A 21100-nucleotide genomic window follows, 5' to 3' on the forward strand; every position below is an offset into this window, starting at 1 on the left:
CCCAGGAGGCAGAAAGCATGGAAATCTCGGGGAATTCAAAGCCAGCCTGGACTACATGGTGAGTTACAGGCCACCTACACAGTAAAACTGTTTTGTTTTGTTTTTTTTAATGTTTTCCAAAAATGTATTTATGTGTATGAATGTTTTGCCTCCATGTATGTCTGTGCGCTGTGTGCATGCCTGGAACCCATATAGGCCAGAAGAGAGCATTGGATCCCTTGGGACTGAAGTTATAGACAGTTGTGAGCCACCATGTGGGTTCTGTCTTTTGGAAGAACAGCCAGTTCTCTCTCGGTTAAGTGCTCATAACTGCTGAGCTCTCTCTCCAGGCTCATCTCCTTCCTCCTATCTTTTAAGTATGTGAAGCTGTTGTCACAGGAAAAGAAGAAACAGCAGTTTCTGTAATGTGTGCAGCACTGATTCTGTGCCAGGTGATTTTTGCCATTCTTGTCTCAGTTAACAGGTTAAGCCTAACAAATAATGAAAGCAGTAACTAACAGTGTTTGCAGAAAGCATACGAGTGTTGATCGGGGTCACTGTGGCTTCACCACGGAGGCTGCTTACTTGGTTAAGGTTAGAGGCTCTAAAGTCTGTATTTAAGATGGAACTTGGGTGACCGAGAGCCTTGCTTGGCTCTCTATTCCGTAGTCTTCTCATCCCTGAAATAAAGGTAATGCTGTCATTAAAAAGGTGACTAATTCCGTGTGCTGATTACTTTGTGTTACTGTCTTCAGGACTCTGCTGTTCTCATTTCAGGGTTTGTGTTAAATGAATGTGTATAAACTTTGATATTATTTTACCAGTGAGCAGTGAGCCTAGGTAATGTCTCCGAGCATTGAGTCAGTCTGTTGTGACCAAACTCAAGTGAAGACATTGCTGGCTTATCTGCTTTTCTCTTCCCTTAGGTTGTTTTCTGCATGGACCGTGCCCTGGAGTTTGCCCCTGCCTGCCATCGCTTCAAAATCCTCAAAGCAGAATGTTTAGCAATGCTGGGCCGATACTCAGAAGCACAGTTTGTGGCCAGGTATGCAGTCTGGCCTGTTCATCACTGAGGTGGGGAGTGGACTGCAGGGTGCTGGCTTGCCGCTCTCTACGTGGGAGCTGTGAGTGGATCAGCGTTGCTTGGGCTTTCCTGGAGCCTCAAGCCAAAGGGTAAACCACATTAGTTCCGAGACCCACAAGGTAGGGTGTGGTGGCGTGGCAGGTACTTGAGCAGTACGTGAAAGAGCTTCATGAGTATGTGAGTTTGATGTAACCCTTATTTTCACACACACGCCTAGACAAAAAGACAACTGTTTGGAAGTTGGTTTCCTTCGTCCACCCTGTGGAAGGTTTTGGCGGTTGAATTTAGGAGGTCAGGCTTGGCAGCAGATGCTCTTTGCCAGTGAGCAGTCTCACTGGGTTTCTTTGTTTGAATGCAGTCCTTTCTACTCCAGAAAACTTTATCCATAAAGTAACTATTTTATCCTCTGTAGGTCACAGCTCTCTATTGCAACTGCTCAGCTCTGCCCTCTGCCCAGAGATAATAGCTGATTGGTGTAAATCACATTTTATGTACATGGTCCAGTGGCAGGGTTAGGTATGTAGCTCACTGGTAGAGGACTGTGTAGCCTCAGTACCGTAGAGGAGGCAGGAAGGCAGTATGAGTTCTGGCATGTTGTGTGTCTTGTCAGTAGAACTGTTTAGCTCGCACCAAGCCTTCAGGTCAGTCCCCGCTGCCACCACCCGTCAACAAAACACGGCAGGGTCAAAGGTGTGTGCCACCACCATTACGCATTGAAAACCAGCTCCTGCGCAGTGGAACACACCGTCAGTTCCAGCCCTCGGGAGGCAGAGGCAGGTGGCTCTCTGCGAGTTTTAGGCCAGTCTGATCTATAGAGGGAGTTCTGGGACATCTAGGGCTACACAGAGAAACCCTGTCTAAAACAAACAAACAAAAAAGTTGAAAGAAAGAAAAAGAAAAGATTATGAGATAAGAAATATATTAGTGGGACTGTAGGAGAGAAAGGTTGGGCTCAGCAGTAAAGTGCTTGCCTGTCATGTATTAGGCCCTGGATTTAATCCTCAGTACTGCTGGGGATGGGAAAAATGAAGAAAGAAAAATTTATTAAAGGTAAATACAGGTCTTTTATTTTAACAAGGTTTGGGAGTAATTCTTGGGAATCTGTTCACCTATGGGTGAACTTTGAATATGGCAGCCCTGACCAAGGAACAGTCGGACTGCACAGATGGTTGGAATGGTAAGGATGTTCTAAACCACAGTTGAGTGTGTCCTTTTCATTACAGTGACATTTTACGAATGGATTCCACCAATGCTGATGCTCTATATGTGCGTGGCCTTTGCCTTTACTATGAAGATTGTATTGAGAAAGCAGTTCAGTTTTTCGTACAGGCTCTCAGGATGGCTCCTGACCACGAGAAGGCTTGTGTTGCTTGTAGAGTAAGTTCTAGACATGGTGATCTGAAAACCTTGAGAGTGGGAATAAAACTCCCTTTCAAATCTTAAGTTATGAGTGAGGCTGGGGCTCAGTGGGAGGATATCTATCATGCCTGGGGCCCTGGTATCCATCCTTAGTAGCAGAGTGGGAGGAGAGGAGAATAAAGAAGCTGGCTAGAGGTGACAACTTCAGTTAGCAGTTTGTTAAAAATATCCCTGAGTAGTTGGGGGCTAGGGGCTGTGTCCTGCCAGGCTGCTGGGATTGAAGAAATTGAGAATAGTCCTCACTGTTGGGTGAGGCTTTCTGGATTGAACTGACCATCCCTTGCTTTTCTCTAGAATGCCAAAGCCCTTAAAGCCAAGAAAGAAGACGGGAATAAAGCATTTAAGGAAGGAAATTACAAGCTAGCTTATGAACTGTACACAGAAGCCTTGGGGATAGATCCCAACAACATAAAAACAAACGCTAAACTCTACTGTAATCGGGGTACGGTTAACTCCAAGGTGAGCACTTGACCTGGGATGTCCGGAGGTCTTTGCAGATCTGCTCATCAAGAATATGCCAGATAAACGAAAAGTTGTGTCTCATCCTATAAGGAACAATCTTCTGAAAAGCAAACTTACCTTTATTTTGTAGTGTTGAGAACTCAAGAGGCAGTTTGGCAGGCCAGTCCCTCCTGTTCTTCCCCAGGTGTCTCTTTCCTCTTGTGAGAGCAGCTAATGGATCTGTGCCATTTGAACAAGTGTTGTGGTTTCTTTTCATTTGAGCAAGAATCTTTATTTTTTAGGAGTGAGATAGAGGAAATTGACTGTGCTAAGAATAACCATAGTTGCCAGGTGGTGGTGGCGCACACCTCTAGTCCCAGCATTTAGGAAACAGGGCAGGCGGATCTCTGTGAGTTTGAGGTCAGCATAGTCTATACAGTGAGTTCCAGGACAGCCAAGGCTACACAGAGAAGCCCTGTCTCAAGGAAGAAAAGAAAAAAAAATGACCATAGTCTACCTGTGGTCCTGTGCACCATAAGAAGGATTAGGCTTCTGCTCTTATAGAAGTTTAGTAGTTAAAAATTGCGGTCATTCTGGTCCCTGAAGGTGGCCCATGGAAGGTGGGAACCATCTATATTGTTTTGGTTAGGCACTAACACTACAGGTGTTAGAGTTAGTGGGGCTTTATCAGTAACCATGTGGCCTTTATCACAAAGAAACCAGTTTGGAATTCGGTGTCCTTAGCCCTCTGACTTCCCAGTGACCATGAACAAGAGTGTAGTAGGACAGGGATCTAGCCGTGTTCACAGTATCTGTGGCCATGTGAAGTATGATTGCACGCTCTCTCCTGAAGCTTAGGAAACTAGAAGACGCCATAGAGGACTGCACAAACGCAGTGAAGCTTGATGACACCTACGTAAAAGCCTACCTGAGAAGAGCTCAGTGGTGAGTGCCACGCGGGGGCGGGGGCGGGGCTGCCGCTGGTTAATTAGGGGAATTGCGTTGTGATTGATAAACAGACCCAGGGATGTTGTGAGGTCATTTGGTCCTTCCCCCTGCCTCTAGGTGGGATTGTTCCAGCCCTAGACTATCTTTATAGACCTCCAGCGGAGGAGATTGCACACGCTCCCTCAGTCTCCCATGCCTGTGTCTAACGCCCTCACGGTCAGTAAGTGTCTCTGATGCCTGACCCAAACTCCTTTTGTTAACATGCAAATCCATTTCCTATGGAGAGTTTATTTGTATTGTTCACTTCTGCTCTAACTTGGCACAGTGCTTGGCACATCAGTGCTCACCCCATAAGTGGTTTGTTGAATGGATGGATGGTGCTTGGAAGAGGAAAGAAGGAAGTGGTTTTAGGGACAGTTGAGCTGTACCCGCTCTGTTTGTCATGGTAGGGAAAGTACAGTTTCACTTGCCTCAGTGGTGCGGCTATACAGAAAACTCTTGAAAACTCTTGATAGACACTCAGGATAAATAGTAGATGCTGGGTATCCAAGTGCAGTGGACTCTGTGGCAAGGATCATGTCTGCCCATATTTGCCCTTGGATGCCAGGTACTCCCCAGTCTTTTTGTTTTTTTGTTTTTGTTTTTGTTTTTGTTTTGTTTTGTTTTTAAGATTTATACAGTATTCTGTCTGCAGTCCAGAAGAGGGCACCAGATCTCATTATAGATGGTAGTGAGCCACCATGTGGTTGCTGGCAATTGAACTCGGGACCTTTGGAAGAACAGACAGTGCTCTTAACCTCTGAGCCATCTCTCCATCCCCTCTTTTTGCTCATTTTCTCTTGAATCCATCTTCCAGAGAATTTTCTTCAGATGAACAATATTGAGGGCTAGAATAAACCTCTCAAAATTGTTTCTTCTGGGCTAGGTTGGTGGCATGTGCCTGTAAATCTAGCACTTGAGAGTTGTGGCAGAAGAGTCACCATTAGTGTGAGGCCAGTTTGGGCTACACCAGCCTGGTCTACAGACTAAGACTTTGTCAAAGAAAAGAAGAAAAAAAAAAAAAAAAAAACAGAACAGGGGTAGGGAGATGCCAGCCCAGTAGGGACCTGAGATCCGATCTCCAGAACCCACATAAATTCAGATGTCTGTAATTCCAGCACTGCTACAGTGAGATGGAGGGAATACAGGAGAATCTCCAGCAGCTCTCAGGCCAGCTATGCTGGCATATTATACAGTGGTTTAAAAAAAATAAATAAATAAACAAAAGACACTGTCTCAAGTGGAAGATGATGACCAATATTCAAGGTTGTCCTCTCACCTCCGTGTGTGTTGATTGGTGTGTGTCAGCCTGCATTCCCACAGAAACATGTGCACACCACAACTCTGGCTTTAAGACCTGGCACAGTGGACAAAAAAAAAAAAAGTTGTTTCATTTTCTCCTACTCTCTAAGCAAAAAACTTCCTGATTTTGGTTTTGTTGCTTTAAGATTGGCTGGGCTGGCCTTAAACTTACTATGTATATAGCAAGATTGAACTTCTGTTTCTCCTGCCCCTACCTCTCCCAAGTGCTCTGTGTTTTCACACATTCTAGGAAAGCACTGCCCAAGCTGATCTACATCCCTAGCCCTATGGAGTTGTTTTTCCCATTTCAGCCTGGGGTAGTGGGACTAGTTTTAAAAGATCCTAAAGGAAAATGAAGTTCTTGGTCATCATTCTTCCAATGCCCATTTTATTCCTAATTATCAACTGTGAAGTCTAAAGGACAAGCACAGCTACTAATGTTTGAGCCAGAAAACCCTGATCAGCAGTACAGAATCCCTCAGAGTCTCACGATTAAGGTATAAAAGCTAAGCCGGGTGCAGTGGCACATGCCTGTAATCCCAGCACTTGGGGAGACAGAGGTAGCTGGATCTCTCTGAGTTTGAGGCCAGCCTACTCTAGAAAAGTCTAGGACAGGCAAGGCTACACAGAAAAACCCTATCTTGAAAAGAAAAAAAATATATATATTTTTACTAGCAACTAGAAGTTGCTAGTATATATGTTTTGTTGTTGTTTTTGTTTTTCATAAAATTAAGTGGATAGTCATCCACTCAAGTCTGTCCAGTGAAAACATATGTGAATTGTATTATCAGTTCTGAGAGACAAGCCCTCATTTATTCCGTCGTCATCACCCCACTGTCAGCAGAAACACAAGTTTAGGCTGGTGTGTTGCTTAGTTGTTTAGAACCTGACTAGCATGTGTGAGGCCCTGCCTCTAATATCTCCCTGCTCTTTTACCCCCAGAAGAGAATAGGAAGTGGTAGGGTGCTGGCCTAGTATGCAGAGAGTCCTGGATTCAGTTCCTGGCACTCTATAAATTGGGCTTGCTGTCACATGCCTATATCCCAACACTCAGGAGGTGAAGGCAAGAGGATCAAAAGTTCAAGGCTAGCTAGAGAGATGTTGGCTGCTTGGGTAAAGGAGTCTGCCACCAAGCTGGACAACCTGAACTCCATCCACAAGACCAACAAGGGGGAAGGAGAGAACTGACTGAGAGTTATCAACTCTGACCTACACACACAGTAAATGTATTTTGTTGGTTTCTGTTTTTTGAGAGGGTTTCTCTGTGTAGCCCTGGCTGTCGTAGGACTCTGTAGGTTAGGTTGGCCTCACACACACAGAGATCTCCATGCTCTGCCTCCTGAGTGCTGGGATTAAAGGTGTGTCACCACCGCCTAGTCAGTAAATGTTTTGTTTTGTTTTATGTGCATTGGTGTTTTGTCTACTCGTGTGTCTTTGTAAAGGTGCAGGGTCCCCTATAATTGGAGTCACAGATAGGTATGAGCTGCCATGCAAGTCCTCTAGAAGAGCTCCTAACCACTGAACCATCTTTCCAGCCCCAGTAAAAATATTTTTAAAATAAATTGAAAATTCACAAGTTTGCCAGTCAGTGATGGTGGTGGCACATGCATTTAACTCCAACACTTGGGAGGCAGAGGCAGGCAGATCTCTTGAGTTTGAGGCCAGCCTGGTCTACAGAGAGAGTTCTAGGACAGTTAGAGCCACACAAAGAAACCCTGTCTCAAAAACAGAAAAGGGGGAAAAAATTTCAAGGCCAGCCTGAGTACATGAGACTGTCGAGATAATGTGCCTTGCGATTTTCTCTAACAGCAAAAGAGTAGAGTCCTATAGTGCCGGCTGTCCTGATGTTCTGCACCATGAGAACAGATAAAGGAAAAGTAGTACATCCTTAATTTGCCAGGGGACAATGAAGTTAGATGATTTTGTTTATGTGTATGTGTGTTTACAGTAAAAAAAAAAAAAAAAAAAAAAAAAATCAGAAATTGCTTTTTGTGTTAAGGATAGACCTGCCCTTGAGTGGCTTTGTCTCTGAAATTCCACCCCAGTGGGGAACAGCGGCTACCTGGCATAGTTAGCTGAGAATGTAGCAACAGTCCCCTGAAGCAGGTGAACTGCCGAACCACCCCAGCAGCTAGCTTCAGCCTTTCTAGAGGCCTGACCACTGCACAGCTTGGCTCAATTCAGCCTTAAATTTTTGCAGATGACAAATGTTTGCTTCAAGTTAGAGTTCTTTCACACTCTTAAAGCCTTATTTTTCTGCCTTCAACATTTAAGAGACCTGGAAGGATATTTTTGGATTTTAAAAAGTATAAAATAACGTAGATCCTGCTGGACAACACATATCTATAATCCCAATACTTGGGAGGCTAAGGTAGGATCATTGCCAGTTCAGGGCAGATTGGGCTACATAGTAAGTTCCAGTCCAGCCTAGGCTATAGAATAAGAAAGACCTTGTCTCAGAAAATAACAAAAGAATGCAGATCATTGTCATGTTACTTTTTTAATACATTATGCAAAGGCCTAGAGATCATGTCAGGGTTACTCATGTATCTGAGGTTTTTTGTTCATTTTTTTGTTTTTCAAGACAGGCTCTTTGTGTAGCCCTGGCTGTTTTAGAACTCACTCTGTAGACCAGGCTGATCTTGAAGTCAGAGCTCCACCTGCCTCTGCCTCCCTAGTGGTGAGATTGAAGGTGTGGGCCACTATCACCCGGCAGTGTGTGTTAAATTATTATACCTAAAGTTATCTGAGACTTCATCCTGTGAATTGGTTGTCTATGTTCCTAGTACCGTGTGTCTGTAGGGCATTGTGGTTTTGCTTTTATTTGGTTTGGTTTTATTGAAACAGGGTTTTGCCGTGTCAAACAGGCTGTCCTTGAACTCAGAGGTCCTCCTGAGTGCTAGGATTAAAGGTGATGCATCATCACACCCAGGCTAGACACTGGGATTGGGTTTTTTTGTTTTGTTTTGTATAAATCATAGATGGGTGTGCTTCCAGAAATTCGGAGATGCCTAAGATGTCAGACTTGTCTTTGGCCAGCCACATTGGCGTCAGTCTTCCTGCCCTGGCCTCCAAAGCCGATGTGTGTAAAGATGGGCTAGCATGATGGAAGTATCAACTGATTGGTTGGTGTGCGTAGGTGCACCATGTGGGCGCTCTCCATTCTGAGCAGATGTTGAGGTGTTAGATGGAGAGGACAGACTTGGTGCCATTAGGTCATGAGAATACCACTTACTGTAGGAAACAGTACTTTCAAAATCCTGGTACTCTTCCTGTTGGGTTCAGTTCTCCATTTTGGCCCGGCGACCGTTCTTTGCTTTTGTGCTCCTGAAATAGAAGTGAGACTGTGTTTGAGAGAGTCCCTTCTTCTATCTCACCTCTCCCTCTGAGATCGATTGATCTTAGTGGGAGCATTTGCCAGCAGCTTCCACCCTGACCTTGATCCTTTTAGTGGCTCAACTAACCCCACTTGTAGCCTGGGTTGGAGCTGGCCCTGCATGTTTGTGGCACTGAAGATTTCAAAGCTCTTTCACAGCAGTTTGTCTCACATGGTCATTTTTCTCTTGTGTTTCAGTCCAGGGCAGTCAATTGGGCACTTTGGCGTTGCCTTTCCTAGGCAGCCCAGGCGATGGGCAGTGCTGGGCCACCAAGAGCGTCTCCCTTAGCCACTGCCTGCTTAGAACAGGGGCTTAGTAGCCGGGTGCAAGTGCCACAAGGCTTCTTTGCCTTGAGGGACTAAGAGTCACTTCATTTTTAGATAGGGGATTCTACTGTTTGATGAAACATCCTACTGAAAGTGTGTATCTCGTGCTTGAGCCATGCCTTCTCCCTAGAAGGTCCCACAGGCCATTGCTATCTGTGTCTGAGTGCTGTGTCACCCTGTACTTCCTTCTCAGTTACATGGACACAGAGCAGTATGAAGAAGCTGTGCGGGACTATGAAAAAGTGTATCAGACGGAGAAAACAAAAGGTATGGAACAGAGGGCCATCAGACTCGCCTCTCGAGGGGCTGTGGTTTCCTTGGTGCTAAAACTAAAGGTGGGTTATTTGAGGTAGCTAGCGCTTAGGAATATGCCTGGAAGTTATTTGGTCACTAGCCTGAAAGCAGCCAATAGGGCTCCTGGTGGGGGCTCAGTTCTGGTTCTAGCTCCTCTCTGTTACTTTCACTTCCTCTGTGCTCAGAAGAAAGCACCAAAAAAGCTCCTTTTGTGGTTACCTAAGTTTCTAGCCTCTGAACAGCTGGGCTGGGACCCAGCCAGGGAAGCAGTCAGATCTGTCTGCTGATACCACCTGTCTCCCTCCAGAACACAAGCAGCTCCTTAAGAATGCACAGCTGGAGCTGAAGAAGAGCAAGAGGAAAGATTACTATAAGATCCTAGGAGTTGACAAGAATGCCTCTGAGGACGAGATCAAGAAAGCTTACCGGAAACGCGCCTTGATGCACCATCCAGGTGAATGCTGCAGCAGGAACCCACGGGGCAGATTCACTGGGCACCCAGGAGGCTTGCTCCTCTGCGGGAAAAGGCAGTGCTGAGCTCCCTGTCCTACAGATTGTGGGAGGTGCCACATCCCAAACTTGGACATAAACAGACTCTGTTTTTCCGTGTCCCTGCTTTCACTTAATCCCCCTCTAGATCGGCACAGTGGGGCCAGTGCTGAGGTTCAGAAGGAGGAGGAGAAGAAGTTCAAGGAGGTGGGAGAGGCCTTTACCATCCTCTCTGATCCCAAGAAAAAAACTCGTTATGACAGTGGCCAGGACCTGGATGAGGAGGGCATGAATATGGGCGGTGAGTTGGTTTGGGCACCTGGAGTGAAGATGGTCCCTGTAAAACGTTTTTTAAGGCACCAGAAAAGCCCCTGTTGTGGTTACCAAAGCTTTTACCCTCTGGGCAGCTGGGCTGGGGCACTCCATAGGGGAGGTCTGTAAGTGGTCAGCCAGGGACATAAGCCAGAAAAGATGAGCTGGGGCAGGAGCCATCAGAACTGCTGCGGAGGGAACCAGTGCAGTGCTAGTTCCAGGGTCAGGACCCCCAGGGCTGCTGCATTGATTTTGGAGCACTGAAGTGACAAAGTTGAGCCTTCTCAGTAGTAGCCCCAGCGTTATAAGAAAGCAGCCTAGTGCAAATAATATTCCTAGGTAAGGAGACAGCACACAGTGCAGGTTGAGACAGAGGAATCTTTCCGTCATGTCTACGCTTGGAGGGGAACATATGCCAGGAGCAGGGTGGAGTAGTAGGTTCTGCCTGGGAGGGTGGCAGGAAGATGTTAACATCTAGGGTGATAGGATGGAAAAGGGAAGTGATACTCAGAATTCTTCTAGCGTCTGGGTCCTCAGGCCCTTCTGATTTCCCCTTATTTTTTGTTCCTTCCATGCTTCTCAACAGATTTTGATGCAAACAACATCTTCAAGGCATTCTTTGGTGGTCCTGGGGGCTTCAGCTTTGAAGGTGGGTATGCATGCTGCTCTTGAGAGTTCCCAGGTGACGAACCAGCACTGACCCCCTCACTCAGAGAGCTCCTAGGAAGTTTGAGTAGACACAGCAGGATCCTTAGTTAACAGGATATGCGTCTGCTCTAGTGTGGTTGAAGAGGCTCCTAGGCTTATTTTGCCTGGACCATTCTCAGTGCACTTGGCAGAGTCAAAGAAGTGTCACAAGCCCCTCAGTATCAAGCCTTGTCCTCAAGAGCAGAGGTGCCCAGAAGCTACACACAAATGCACTCCAGCCTAGTAGCAGGGTACTGGCCTTGCACTGAAGGCTTAGCTTGTTTGATACCCTTGGAGTCTCTGTTTGGATTAAGCTGCCCTTGAAGATGTCTATAATGACAATAGTTTTCCTAAGCAAATCCACAGAGCCAACTAACAAGCCTTTCTTTTCCCTTTCAGCATCTGGCCCAGGGAATTTCTTTTTTCAGTTTGGCTAATGAAGGGCAACCACTCAAAACCCAGAAAATGCAGACTTGCTCAGTTTCACCATGAATGTGGACAGTTCACTCCTCCATCATGTCCCCGTGTGCTTAGAGCAGTTTCGTTTTCTCAGTTGGGTGCCCTGTGTCTGTATGAGGGGTGAAGGAAAGGGAGCCAGTGCCGAGGACTGGGGAGGGAGGGAAGCCAGGGGTAGACAGGAAGGCAGCTTGTGAATTTTTGTTGTATTGTTTAACTTTATTAAAAAAGAAAAAGAATAAAATGTTTTGAACGTTTTTTGGTCCCTGGCTTTGGCAACTGCTCTATATCTGAAGTTAATCCAGGAGCATAGGCACCCGATTTGGGGTGGGGGTTATTTTGTTGTTGTTGTTTGTTTTTGATGGTCTCACTATGTGAACTCAGGCTGCCCTGGAGCTCAGGGCAGTCCTTCTCCCTCAGCTCTCTCCAGTGCTGGGATTATGGTATGAGCCGTCACACTGTTCTGCTCCTACAGTTCTTAATGACACTGTAGGTTAGAGGGACGTGAACATGAGAACAAAATTCTGTTGCTGATCTCCAGGCTCTTTCAAAGTGTGTCAGGCAGCTCCAGGTCTCGGCCCTTTGCTGGCTTTAAAGGTTCACGCTGTTGGAAACTGCATTCTGTGTGAATACCAGACTGTTCCTGCTTAAATGAGGCAAAATGGAAAAGGAATCTGTGGCCCTATCACACTGCTCAGGCAAGTCACTGTTCTGTGCAGACACGTGAGCTTTTAGCTAGACTTTGAAGCTGGACTGCAGTGCTGACGGCACAGATAGCCAGGGAGTGAGAGAGGCCTTGAACCAGAATGGCAGAATGGTTAGACCTGGGCATATTTAGCTGTCAAGGCCCTGTGAGCTCAGAGGGGCTGCTGTAGAGCCTCTCCTACATTTGAGGAACAGTGACTTAAGGTGGCCTTCCCCAGAGACCCCACAAAGCCCACACTGGGAACTCTGGGCCCTGCTGCAAGGTCTCTGGGGCAAGGCCACCTGCGTGTAGTTGCCTTAGCTGTGAGATAAAGGCTTTGTGCTCTGCGTTCCTGGCTCCCAGCCAACCCCCACCTTCTGCGTGAGCCCAAAGCCAGCCTCTCCTTCCCATTTCATGAAAGCCAACACTGTTCCGCTGCCCGGCCTCATCACAGCTGTGTCCAGCCAGCAGAAGGGAGACAGGACCGATGGCCCCAAGCTGTGGGACAAAGCTAGTCTTAATGTAACCCAGCCCTAGCCCCAGGGAAGACTGAACTGGAAGGCCAAGAGTCACTGCACACAGCTGGGATTAACATGATTTATTTCAGTATCAGTGGCTGAGGTGGACAAAACCAGGGTAGGCACATAAATCCCAGATACTTGGGTGACAACCCAATTAGCAAGGTCCTGTTACTGAGCAGAAGGCAGAGGTGCTCCAGGGACCACAGCACGTGAGCACGTTCAGACTCCCCCAGTGAGCTGGGCTTATGCTTGACAGCTCAGGGTCCCCTCCATTGGCTCTTGGTACCCACCACCCTCCTTTAGAGGAGGCCCAGAGGCACCATGGAGGCAGGATGGGCTGGGCAGAAAGCAGAGCTGGAGCTTCTCAGGCCATCTCTCTGACCTCTGTCTGTCCGCAGAGCAGAGACATGGAACTGTGAAGGGCTGATGGCCAGAGGGAAGCCAGAGATGTGGCTTCTGGTGATTCCATTTTCTCCCCTAGTGATCACACTGTTAACATAGTTACAGTGTAAAGGAGGTGAATAGGGACTTAGGAAAGACCAAAGGCCAGAGGTTAAACCCCTTTTACATCCCAGTAAATAGCCCAGGCTTTCCCAAGGGCTATAGTGATTAAGACTGGCACCAAGGATCAGACCCCTGTCAAAGCTACCACTGTTTTCCTGTGGCAGTAACACTGTCCCTAGCATGACGTGTGCAGCTCTGAGGTGTGCCCAGCTCTGGATGGGCATGGGGCAGGGCCTAAGGGAGGGTTAACCGGTCCCTGGACATGGGGCAGATGTGGCTCCAGGCCCAATGACCCAGCCTTTTATTGTCACCTCTGGTCCAGGTTCCTGAATGGCATCTTCCTCTGCCCACCCGCCTGTGTTGAAAGATGAGTGTTAAGGGGAAGAGTGGGCAGGAAGGGACTGGCAGTTATTTTACAGATTCTTAAAAGGTTACAGGTAGGTTAGCTATGGGTAAAAAAAAAAAAAAAAAAAAAAAAAAAAAAAAAAAATCTTAAAAATCAAGTGGAAGGCATGTTGCCTTGTCCACCCCTCTCCCTTCTAAAGAGCATAAGGGGTACAGTGGTGTGAACCCTCAGATTATGGTACAAATCTGCATGGCACCCCCCTTCCGGCTGCCATGTATGGGCACAGGTTTGCCCTTCCCATAGTACCCCGTGAAGATGGCCTTGACCTCCATCTTCTTAGCCAAGCTCAGCATCCAGCGCCCTTTGCCCAAGGAGTAGAGCTTGCCCCGGGAGAGCTCACCCACCTCCTCACCTTGGCTGCCACCCTTCACCTGCTGCAAGATCTCTAAGAGGTCAAGGCCTGTCTGCACTGGCTGCACATCAGCTGCACAACCTAGGGTGATGTGAGCTCGGCTCCCCGGGGGCAGGCTCTCGGAGGAAGACGGCTTGTCCAAGTCACTCGGCCACAGCAACAGCTCCTGCTCATTCAGCACCACCTGGGCCCCAGCCGTCTTGGGTGTCACAAAGAGGGCGGAGATGGACAGTTTGAAGGCCTTGCTGTAAGAACTCTTCACCACCTGGGGAAGGAGGGGGCCCGAGTTAAGAGAAACAGCTGGCAAAGTTGGGTCGCCCCCAGAGGAAAAGGTGAGTGCAGCTGTGTGTAGGGGTCTTTTTGTTGTTGTTGTTTTATTTTTCAAGACTGGGTTACTCTGTAACCTGGTTGTCCTGGAACTCACTCTGTAGATCAGGTTGGCCTGGAACTCAGAGATCCCCCTGCTTGGCTTCCCAAGTGCTGGCATTAAAGGCATGCACCACCGCCACCATGCTGAGCAGGGGTCTTTTTTAAAATGAGATCAAACAAATACACAGCAAAAGGCACTCAAGCTAATGTTGGAAAAAGGCTTTCAGAGAGGAGCCACACACAAACCCCATTTATTAAGCCCAAGGCTCTTGGGTGTGCTGTTAGCCTCTCTGCCTTGACTGTTGACTTGTATGAAAGGGGTGACCTCCCAGCAAACAGGATTAACAAAGCCTGGATCAGCTACCGCTGTTACTCCAAGGCTCACTCCACTCAACACACCTAGTTTACATCTGATTATACCTCTGGCCGCACCTGATTCCCTTCCCTAAGATCATCTGACCCAACTGTGAAGCCTTTTTGTTGCTGAGCTTCTGTTCCCAACAGTGCTGTGTGACAGGTGATTAGTAAGCATTACTAAGTGGACAGTAGGAAGGAGCAACAATTTACATTCAGCCATCCCACTGGACTAGGCTTTGAGGACACAGGTGAACAAAGTTACAAACTCCTGGCTTAGTTCCAGGAGACTGGCCCGTAAGCAAGCAGGTGCATGGCTGCTGGGAAGGCAGTGTGCCTGGAGTTGTGGATGGCTGCATGTGGCTGTGTGCTGTGTGCAGGAATGGGTGGGTCACCAATCGTGGGCATCCTTCCCTCAGAGGTAGACTAGAGCTCTCTGGAACTCAGGACTGAGCATTTGAGACTCCGGGCTCAAGCGGCCAGAGCAGGAGCCTGCTGCTGTGTGGCACTGTCCATGCATCTTTCTTTAACATGAGGGAAAAGGCCCTGGGGACATAGGGACTAGTGAGTCCCTAAGAAAGGGTAACAGAAGAGAGAGTAAGCCAAAGATGGGAGGGGCCACACTTCTCCAGGCACTGTGATTTCTGCTCCATGCAAGCAGTTCCAGAAGCTATTCTAACCCGCTCGCTCTCCCCGCCTCCCCCGGGGGTCCCTGGGGAGAACTCACATCCTGCTGGGCATATTCTTCTGCCCCGGTGGCCTTCCCGTAGTCACAGAATTTGGTTGTACAGTGCAGCACGCCTGGGGGTCTCTTCCCAAAGTAGCTGACCAGGTCAAGCTTCTCCTTGGGTTCGTCCTCAGAAACAACTGCAGAAGAGAAGGCAGTCAGGGTGGGGAGCTGGGCCTACCAACACCTACCACAGAAACTGCAGGCCCAGAGGGGAAAACAGGGCCATCGCTAAGACGCTCAGGCACTCTACTCTGCTTCGCCCACCTGCCAGCTGGGTTGAGTCCCCGGTGCCGACCACACGTAACGCAAACGTGGTGACATGTACGTGTAATCTTGGCACTGGGAAAGTCGAGGCAGGAGGATCAGTAGTTCTCAAAAGGGGGAACAGGAAGTTGGGGGTGCTTGCCCAGCATGCATAGGGTCCTGGGTTCAATGCTCAGGGGGAAACAATTTAAACTCTAACTGCACTGTTTTAACAGCGTGTGGATCTTTACATCTCTATCTGAGCTCTAACATAGGGCTAGCCCGTGCAAGCCAAAGGCCAGCATCATACCTGGAGAGAGAGCAAGGTGAGAAGTGCCACTTACTGGCCATCTGGGATACACAGTTGACTCTTGTCAGTCCACTGTGACAGTTCCAGTTGCCATACCCCCCTCCCCAAATTCCTCAGGGCTTCTGAAATAGCCAAGCACCCATTTTGCCCAGGAGTGACTATTAACACATGGTCTGCAGGCATGCTTAGAGAAGGAGAGCAAAGCAAGGGCCTAGAACAGAAAGCGTCCTGGGTACAGAGGACTAGAGTGTCAAAGCTCAGCTTCCAGACGCCAAGCTTAGTGCCTGTGTTCAGCCTCTAGCTTCTCCCTACGTGTTCCCAAGGGCTAACCCTTCAAGGGATTCTCTGTTCCGAACATGTCTTGTTACTGTCTCGGATGCCTCCTGCCACACCCTGAGCAGAAAACGAATTCTGGTGTTTGTGGCCAAAGCCGGCACCACCAGCTCTGGCTGGAAGCTCTGGCTCTTGGTTGCCCCTCACTCTGCACAGGAAGTATACTGTAGAGCCGTAGGAGCCCAGAAGTAAGCTTTCTGGGAACTCACATGGGCAGAAAGGAGCTGTTTGCCTCTGAGCAGTCCAACGGCAAAATGAGGAGTTTCTTTCAAGTTTGCAGACCAGCTAACATTGAAAGACTTAAAAAACTACTTCAAGAAGGCTGGGCAAGGTAGTACGTGCCCTTCATTCCAGTACTGGGGAGGCAGACAAAGGGGGATTATTGCAAGTCAGGCCAGTCAGATGGATATAGTGAGTTCCAGGCCAGCCATGGAAGGCTACGTAGTAAGACTCTTGTCTCAAAAAAAATAAATAAATAAATAAATAAAGACTTAAAGGCCTAGAAGGGCTGTGGGGCACTGTGGGGGAGGGGCGGGGGCCTTGAGAACCCTTCCTTACCCCAGGGCTGCCCATCCGCTGGAGCCAACAGCCCTTGCCAGTAAAGAACCCTGCTGGATCCTAAACCAGCTACAGGTGGCAACTCTCACAACCACTCTGGGCATGTCTCCTTGCTGAGAATGTTCTGGAAGGCATGAAAGTGGGTTCTCTAGAGCTCAGGATGCTATGGGGGTGCCATGGAGAGCCCAAGGCCTGAGAACCATCTGCAGGGAAGTCAAAACAGTTGACCTGACTAATTTTTTTTTTTTCAAGACAGGGTTTCTCTGTGTAGCCCTGGCTGTCCTGGAACTCTTCTTTGTAAACCAGGCTGGCCTTGGAACTAACAGAGATCATCCACCTGCCTCCGCCTCCAGAGTGCTGGGATTGAAAGGCTTGCACCACAATGCCCGGCCGACCTTGCTGCTTTCTGTAGCTGAGGTTTCCATCTCAAATTCTGCTTGGAAACACGCATTCCGCTGCTTAAAATGACTTTGACAACCTTGGGCCATAGTCTCCCTCCAAGGTTCATAGCATATGGAGGCATTTCCTACAGTGAGAGTCACACAGTGTTCCCACCTCCAAGAGATGGGAAGATGGTGCTAGGGAGAAGAGGGAGGCAGGAAAGGTGCTTGTGGACATGCCTTCTCCATAGCGTCCCCTGCTGCTACCTCTAAATCCTTGCTTTTGGCTAGTCCTGGGAGCGGCCACCTGTATCTGTCTTTGAGAGCAAACAGCCCCCAATGCCTGGCATGGTGTGTGTGGGGGGGGGAAGAGCTCTCTGACACAGGCAAACAGTACAAGGACCCAGCCGCCCCCCTCCCTCCCCCGCAACCACCTACAGTGCCGAAGCTCCCTCTTGAAGGCCTTGTGATTCCCCAGCTCCTCCAGGAAGACCTGGCCGGCCTTCCGGAGGGTCTCAGAACTCTTCCTGGTCAGGAACCAGCCAAAGAAGAGTGGCAGGAAGTCCTTCTCCAGCCCAGGTTTCAATTTCTTCAGGTCTTCGGCCGTCAGCTGCCATTGGTTCTTCTCCTTGAGCTGGGCACAGTCTAGTCGCCAGGCCGTCTTGGGCTCCACCAGCAGCACCTGGTACTGGTACTGGTCCGCCATTTCAAAAAGCTGGTCCAGTCGCTCCCGCTCATGGTTGGTGTCATCGAGCACAAGAACCCTGACGTCCCGGCGGCAGTAGGCAGCCAGGCTCTCATCCAGCCTCTTGTACTCCTCGGAGAAGTCTGCCCGAGAGCCGGGGACGATCTTGTAGGTGTCGGCAGACACTATCTTGGTGCCGTTGTGGTACTTCTCCGCGATGAGCCGGGCCAGCGTGGTCTTGCCACTGCCTGGCAGGCCACGCAGGATGAAGAGCGTCTTGCACTCATGCAGTGTGGCCACCGTGTCCTCATCCTGAAGGAAGGGGAACTGCAGCTCCGGCTTGTCCTTCGCTCCTGAGGATGACATTTTTCTGAAGAAGACCTTGGGCAGGAATGTGTGGCTCTTCCGGGTAAAACTTGTGTTCTGTGTAAGGAGGGAAGAAGAGATGTCAGCCCGGGCTCCCTGAAGCCAGCCCGCAAGCACCAAACCCTAGTCTTTAGCCTAGCTCTCCCAAAGGGGCACCAGTTGCCAGCTCAGGAATCCTTAGGCCTAACTGAAAGCACCGCTAAGTGGTGGGTGCTTTCTCCAGTGGGGAGCGGCGGCTTTTCTTTTTTTTCTTTCTCCTAGTGGGTCCTCCAGTATCTTCAACAGCAGGGCTGTGTAGGGTAGAGGGGACCTTAGCGAAGCTACCCAACCTCTTTACTCTCCTGCTCCTAGGATCACTCTCTGCTGCCCCTCAGAGAAAGCACCTTGCTGGCAGTGCACGCCAGGGAGGCGAGTGCCTGTCGCCCTCAGTCAGCCCCAATTTATATACTCTTGGCACCTCCTAAGGATGTCCTATCTGGAGGCCTGAGGCTCTATGTATGGGCAAAGCCACAGCTGCCCTGGCTCTCTGAGTGTGCAGAGGAGGGTGAGGGCAGAAGAGGGTGACCCAAAGACCTCCTCCCTCCACCCAACAATGGCATCGACGGATAATACTCTCTTGTCTGGGTGCGGGGGGACAATGGTCCCACAGAGGGCTGGTGGGGGGCAGGGCAGGGGAGCACTAGACAAAGAGCCTCATTCACAGCCACCTCCTCCTCTGCTCTCTGTCCCCCTTCTCCCTGGTCTGTAGGACTAGGTGGCACAGGGCACCTGTATTCAGGGATCTCTGCCCCCTACTTTGCTGTGGGTTGGCGGTACCTCTCTGACAGAAGCAACAAGTTAAGAGCAGTTTCAGTTGTCACCTATACTGCCTTCCGCCGTTGGTGTGCACCCCCAAAATTTAGCTGTCTTGTGGCTTCTCTACGGCCTTGTGCAGGGGTCGCTTGGGAACCCATTCCCAGCGCGGGTTCCGCGGCGGCCCTGGACTCTCCGGCGCTATCCCGGGCCCAGACCCACTTGCCAGCTGGTGTCGGCAGGAAGCCTCGATTTTCCTCTTCGCTGCTACGGGATTTCTCCTCCAAAGACACTGAGACTCCCCCAAGCTTCCCTGCTACCCCTGCCTTCGGGCTGCCTGGGAGGACCCGGAGGCTGGGCTTCAACTCCGGAACCTGGGGTCCTCGTTTGCAAGCTACTTCCACCCAAACGTCTTCAGGGACTTTCGCTTTCCGTTATCCTCTCTCCCGCCCCCGGGTCCCCACGCGTGCGCAGCGCTCACCATGATGAGTGGGCGCACAGCCGTCACCGCCTTTGCGGGCACTATGTCTCCGGGGCCGCCCGCCTGCGCGAGGGACACGGGCGTCTCGGGGTGTCAGGACCCCCACGCAGGGCTCCTTTTCATAGCTCAGGAGGCGGAGCGAGGGGATGGGGCGGGGTCAGCCGGGGCCTCTGCGCAAGCGCCGGGTGCAGAAAGATGCGGTCTGAGCCTTGGCCCAGCGCAGAGGCACACCTGGGCCTCTCCGCGCCACGTCTTTGTTGCTTAAAAGTTAAAGATTAACTTTTTATTTCCCCCCTCTGAGACGAGGACTCACTTCGTAGCTCCGGCTGTCCGGGAATTCACTGTTTAGAGCAGGCTGGCCTGGCACAGAGATTTATCTGCCTGCCTCTGTCTCCCAAGTGCTTCACCGGGAGAAAGGTTTAACTGCTAAAACAGGAAGTAGAGTCCCCAGGCAGGTTAGGATGAAATGAAGTATAGCCGTGCGTGTGGCAAAGTCAGATCTCTTTAATATTTTGTAACAGGCCCCATGACAGGGTGGAAATACCATTCGGGCTGTGAAACCAGATAGATAGGCTTATCGCCACCTGCCAAAACAAAAACAGAGGCCTAATTCATCAAGGTCCGTAATTCTGGGAAAGTCTTTGAATGTACCAACCTTTTCGGCTTCCGAGATCTGCTTCTGGCTGGGTGTGGTTTTTGAGCTTAAAAGTACCCCCTTCCCCCGAGCCTGGCATGGTGGCCTTTAATCCCAGCACTGGGGAGAGGCAGAGGCAGGAGTATCGCTCTGAGTTCGAGACCAGCCTGGTCTACAAAGTTTGTCCAGGACAGCCAAGGCTCCACAGAGAAACTCTTGTCTTGAAAAACCAAAAAAAAAAAAAAAAAAAGTCACAGGCGGCTAGTAAAGACTCTCTATTGGCTTAAACCCAGTCTTGTTATTTTGTTTTGTGAGATCAGAGCCTCATATAGCCCAGGCCAAGTTCAAACTCCCTGTGTAACAGAGGATGACCTGGAGTTTCTGATCCGCTTGCTGGAAAGTCGAGCACCCATGATCGTGTCCAGTTGTTTTTGGTGCTGAGAATCCACCCAGGGCTTTCGCAAGCTAGGGGGGGGTGTGCCACCATATTCCTCAAAATATTATGTTTCCACTCACTGTTCACTTCTACTTTTTTAAACATTTCATTGAACTACAGCGCTGGGCGTGGTGGTGCGCTCCTTTGATGCCAGCGCTTGGGAGGCAGAAAGGCAGGTGGATCCCTGTGGGTTCGAGGCCAGCCTGGTCTACAGAGCGAGTTCCAGGACGGCCAGGGCTACACAGAGAAACCCTGTCCTTCATATCTATTTATGGTGCGGCTAAGATAGCCTGTTTAACATGGCTTAGCATGTTAACATGAGCTGGGTTTCAAGGCCCTGGATGGTAAGAGAGCACCAACCCCCTCAGGTTATCCCCCAACTGCCATAGGCAGGCTGTGGTGTGTAGCTCTACATACATAAATGCACACAAAAATAAAAGGTAATTTTAAAAGGACATGATTTGAAATAGTGTTAGCCGGGGGCTGGGGGTATGGCTTGGTGGCAGAACACTTGTCCAGGGGGCAGGAGATCCTGGACTTGACGTAGGGATGGCGGTGGGGAACCGAAGTAATCTGCCTTTGAGTTACCGTTCACTCGACTGGAATCCTGGCTTCATCTCAGCCCAAGTCATCCTCAGCCCTGACTCTGGACCACACAGCAGAGGTCTGGTCCTTTCTGAGGTCTGATGTTCACACACCAGCTCTGGGCGGCCAGTGGGGTTTCTGTGCTGTTCGAGAAACTGATATTCCCAGGGCAGCCGACTCTTCGCTCAGAGTCTGCCTGTGGGCCTGGCACTCACTCCAGGTG

General features: G+C 49.5%; 2 protein-coding genes across 7 annotated transcripts in view; one reads left to right on the forward strand and one right to left on the reverse strand.

Moving 5' to 3' along the window:
• Dnajc7 (DnaJ heat shock protein family (Hsp40) member C7) overlaps window positions 1–11410 on the forward strand; it is a 37552-nt gene extending 26142 nt beyond the window's left edge. For both annotated transcript variants that reach the window (XM_060386711.1, XM_060386712.1), the window contains 9 exons: window positions 906–1024; window positions 2287–2440; window positions 2777–2941; window positions 3777–3868; window positions 9109–9182; window positions 9517–9663; window positions 9847–9999; window positions 10597–10659; window positions 11097–11410. In XM_060386711.1, the coding sequence (XP_060242694.1) occupies window positions 906–1024; window positions 2287–2440; window positions 2777–2941; window positions 3777–3868; window positions 9109–9182; window positions 9517–9663; window positions 9847–9999; window positions 10597–10659; window positions 11097–11134 (1005 nt within the window). In that variant the 3' untranslated portion in view covers window positions 11135–11410. The remainder of the gene's footprint in view (window positions 1–905; window positions 1025–2286; window positions 2441–2776; window positions 2942–3776; window positions 3869–9108; window positions 9183–9516; window positions 9664–9846; window positions 10000–10596; window positions 10660–11096) is intronic.
• A 1011-nt stretch (window positions 11411–12421) lies between these two features.
• On the reverse strand, window positions 12422–19377 carry Cnp (2',3'-cyclic nucleotide 3' phosphodiesterase). 5 transcript variants are annotated; one of them, XM_021627484.2, is made up of 4 exons: window positions 19223–19377; window positions 17337–18006; window positions 15072–15211; window positions 12422–13886 (listed from the first exon to the last, which is right to left on the reverse strand). In XM_021627484.2, the coding sequence occupies exons 1-4, from the start codon at window positions 19223–19225 to the stop codon at window positions 13437–13439; spliced, it is 1263 nt and encodes a 420-aa protein (XP_021483159.2). In that variant the 5' UTR covers window positions 19226–19377; the 3' UTR covers window positions 12422–13436. The 5 variants fall into 5 exon arrangements, with proteins under 5 accessions (XP_021483159.2, XP_021483161.2, XP_021483160.2 ...); XM_021627486.2 differs by lacking the exon at window positions 19223–19377 and adding an exon at window positions 18968–19144; XM_021627485.2 differs by lacking the exon at window positions 19223–19377 and adding an exon at window positions 18964–19144.
• Window positions 19378–21100: the final 1723 nt, after the last annotated feature.

The sequence above is a fragment of the Meriones unguiculatus genome, chromosome 7 (genome assembly GCF_030254825.1).
Source record: "Meriones unguiculatus strain TT.TT164.6M chromosome 7, Bangor_MerUng_6.1, whole genome shotgun sequence".
In the NCBI taxonomy this organism is placed as follows: domain Eukaryota; kingdom Metazoa; phylum Chordata; class Mammalia; order Rodentia; family Muridae; genus Meriones; species Meriones unguiculatus.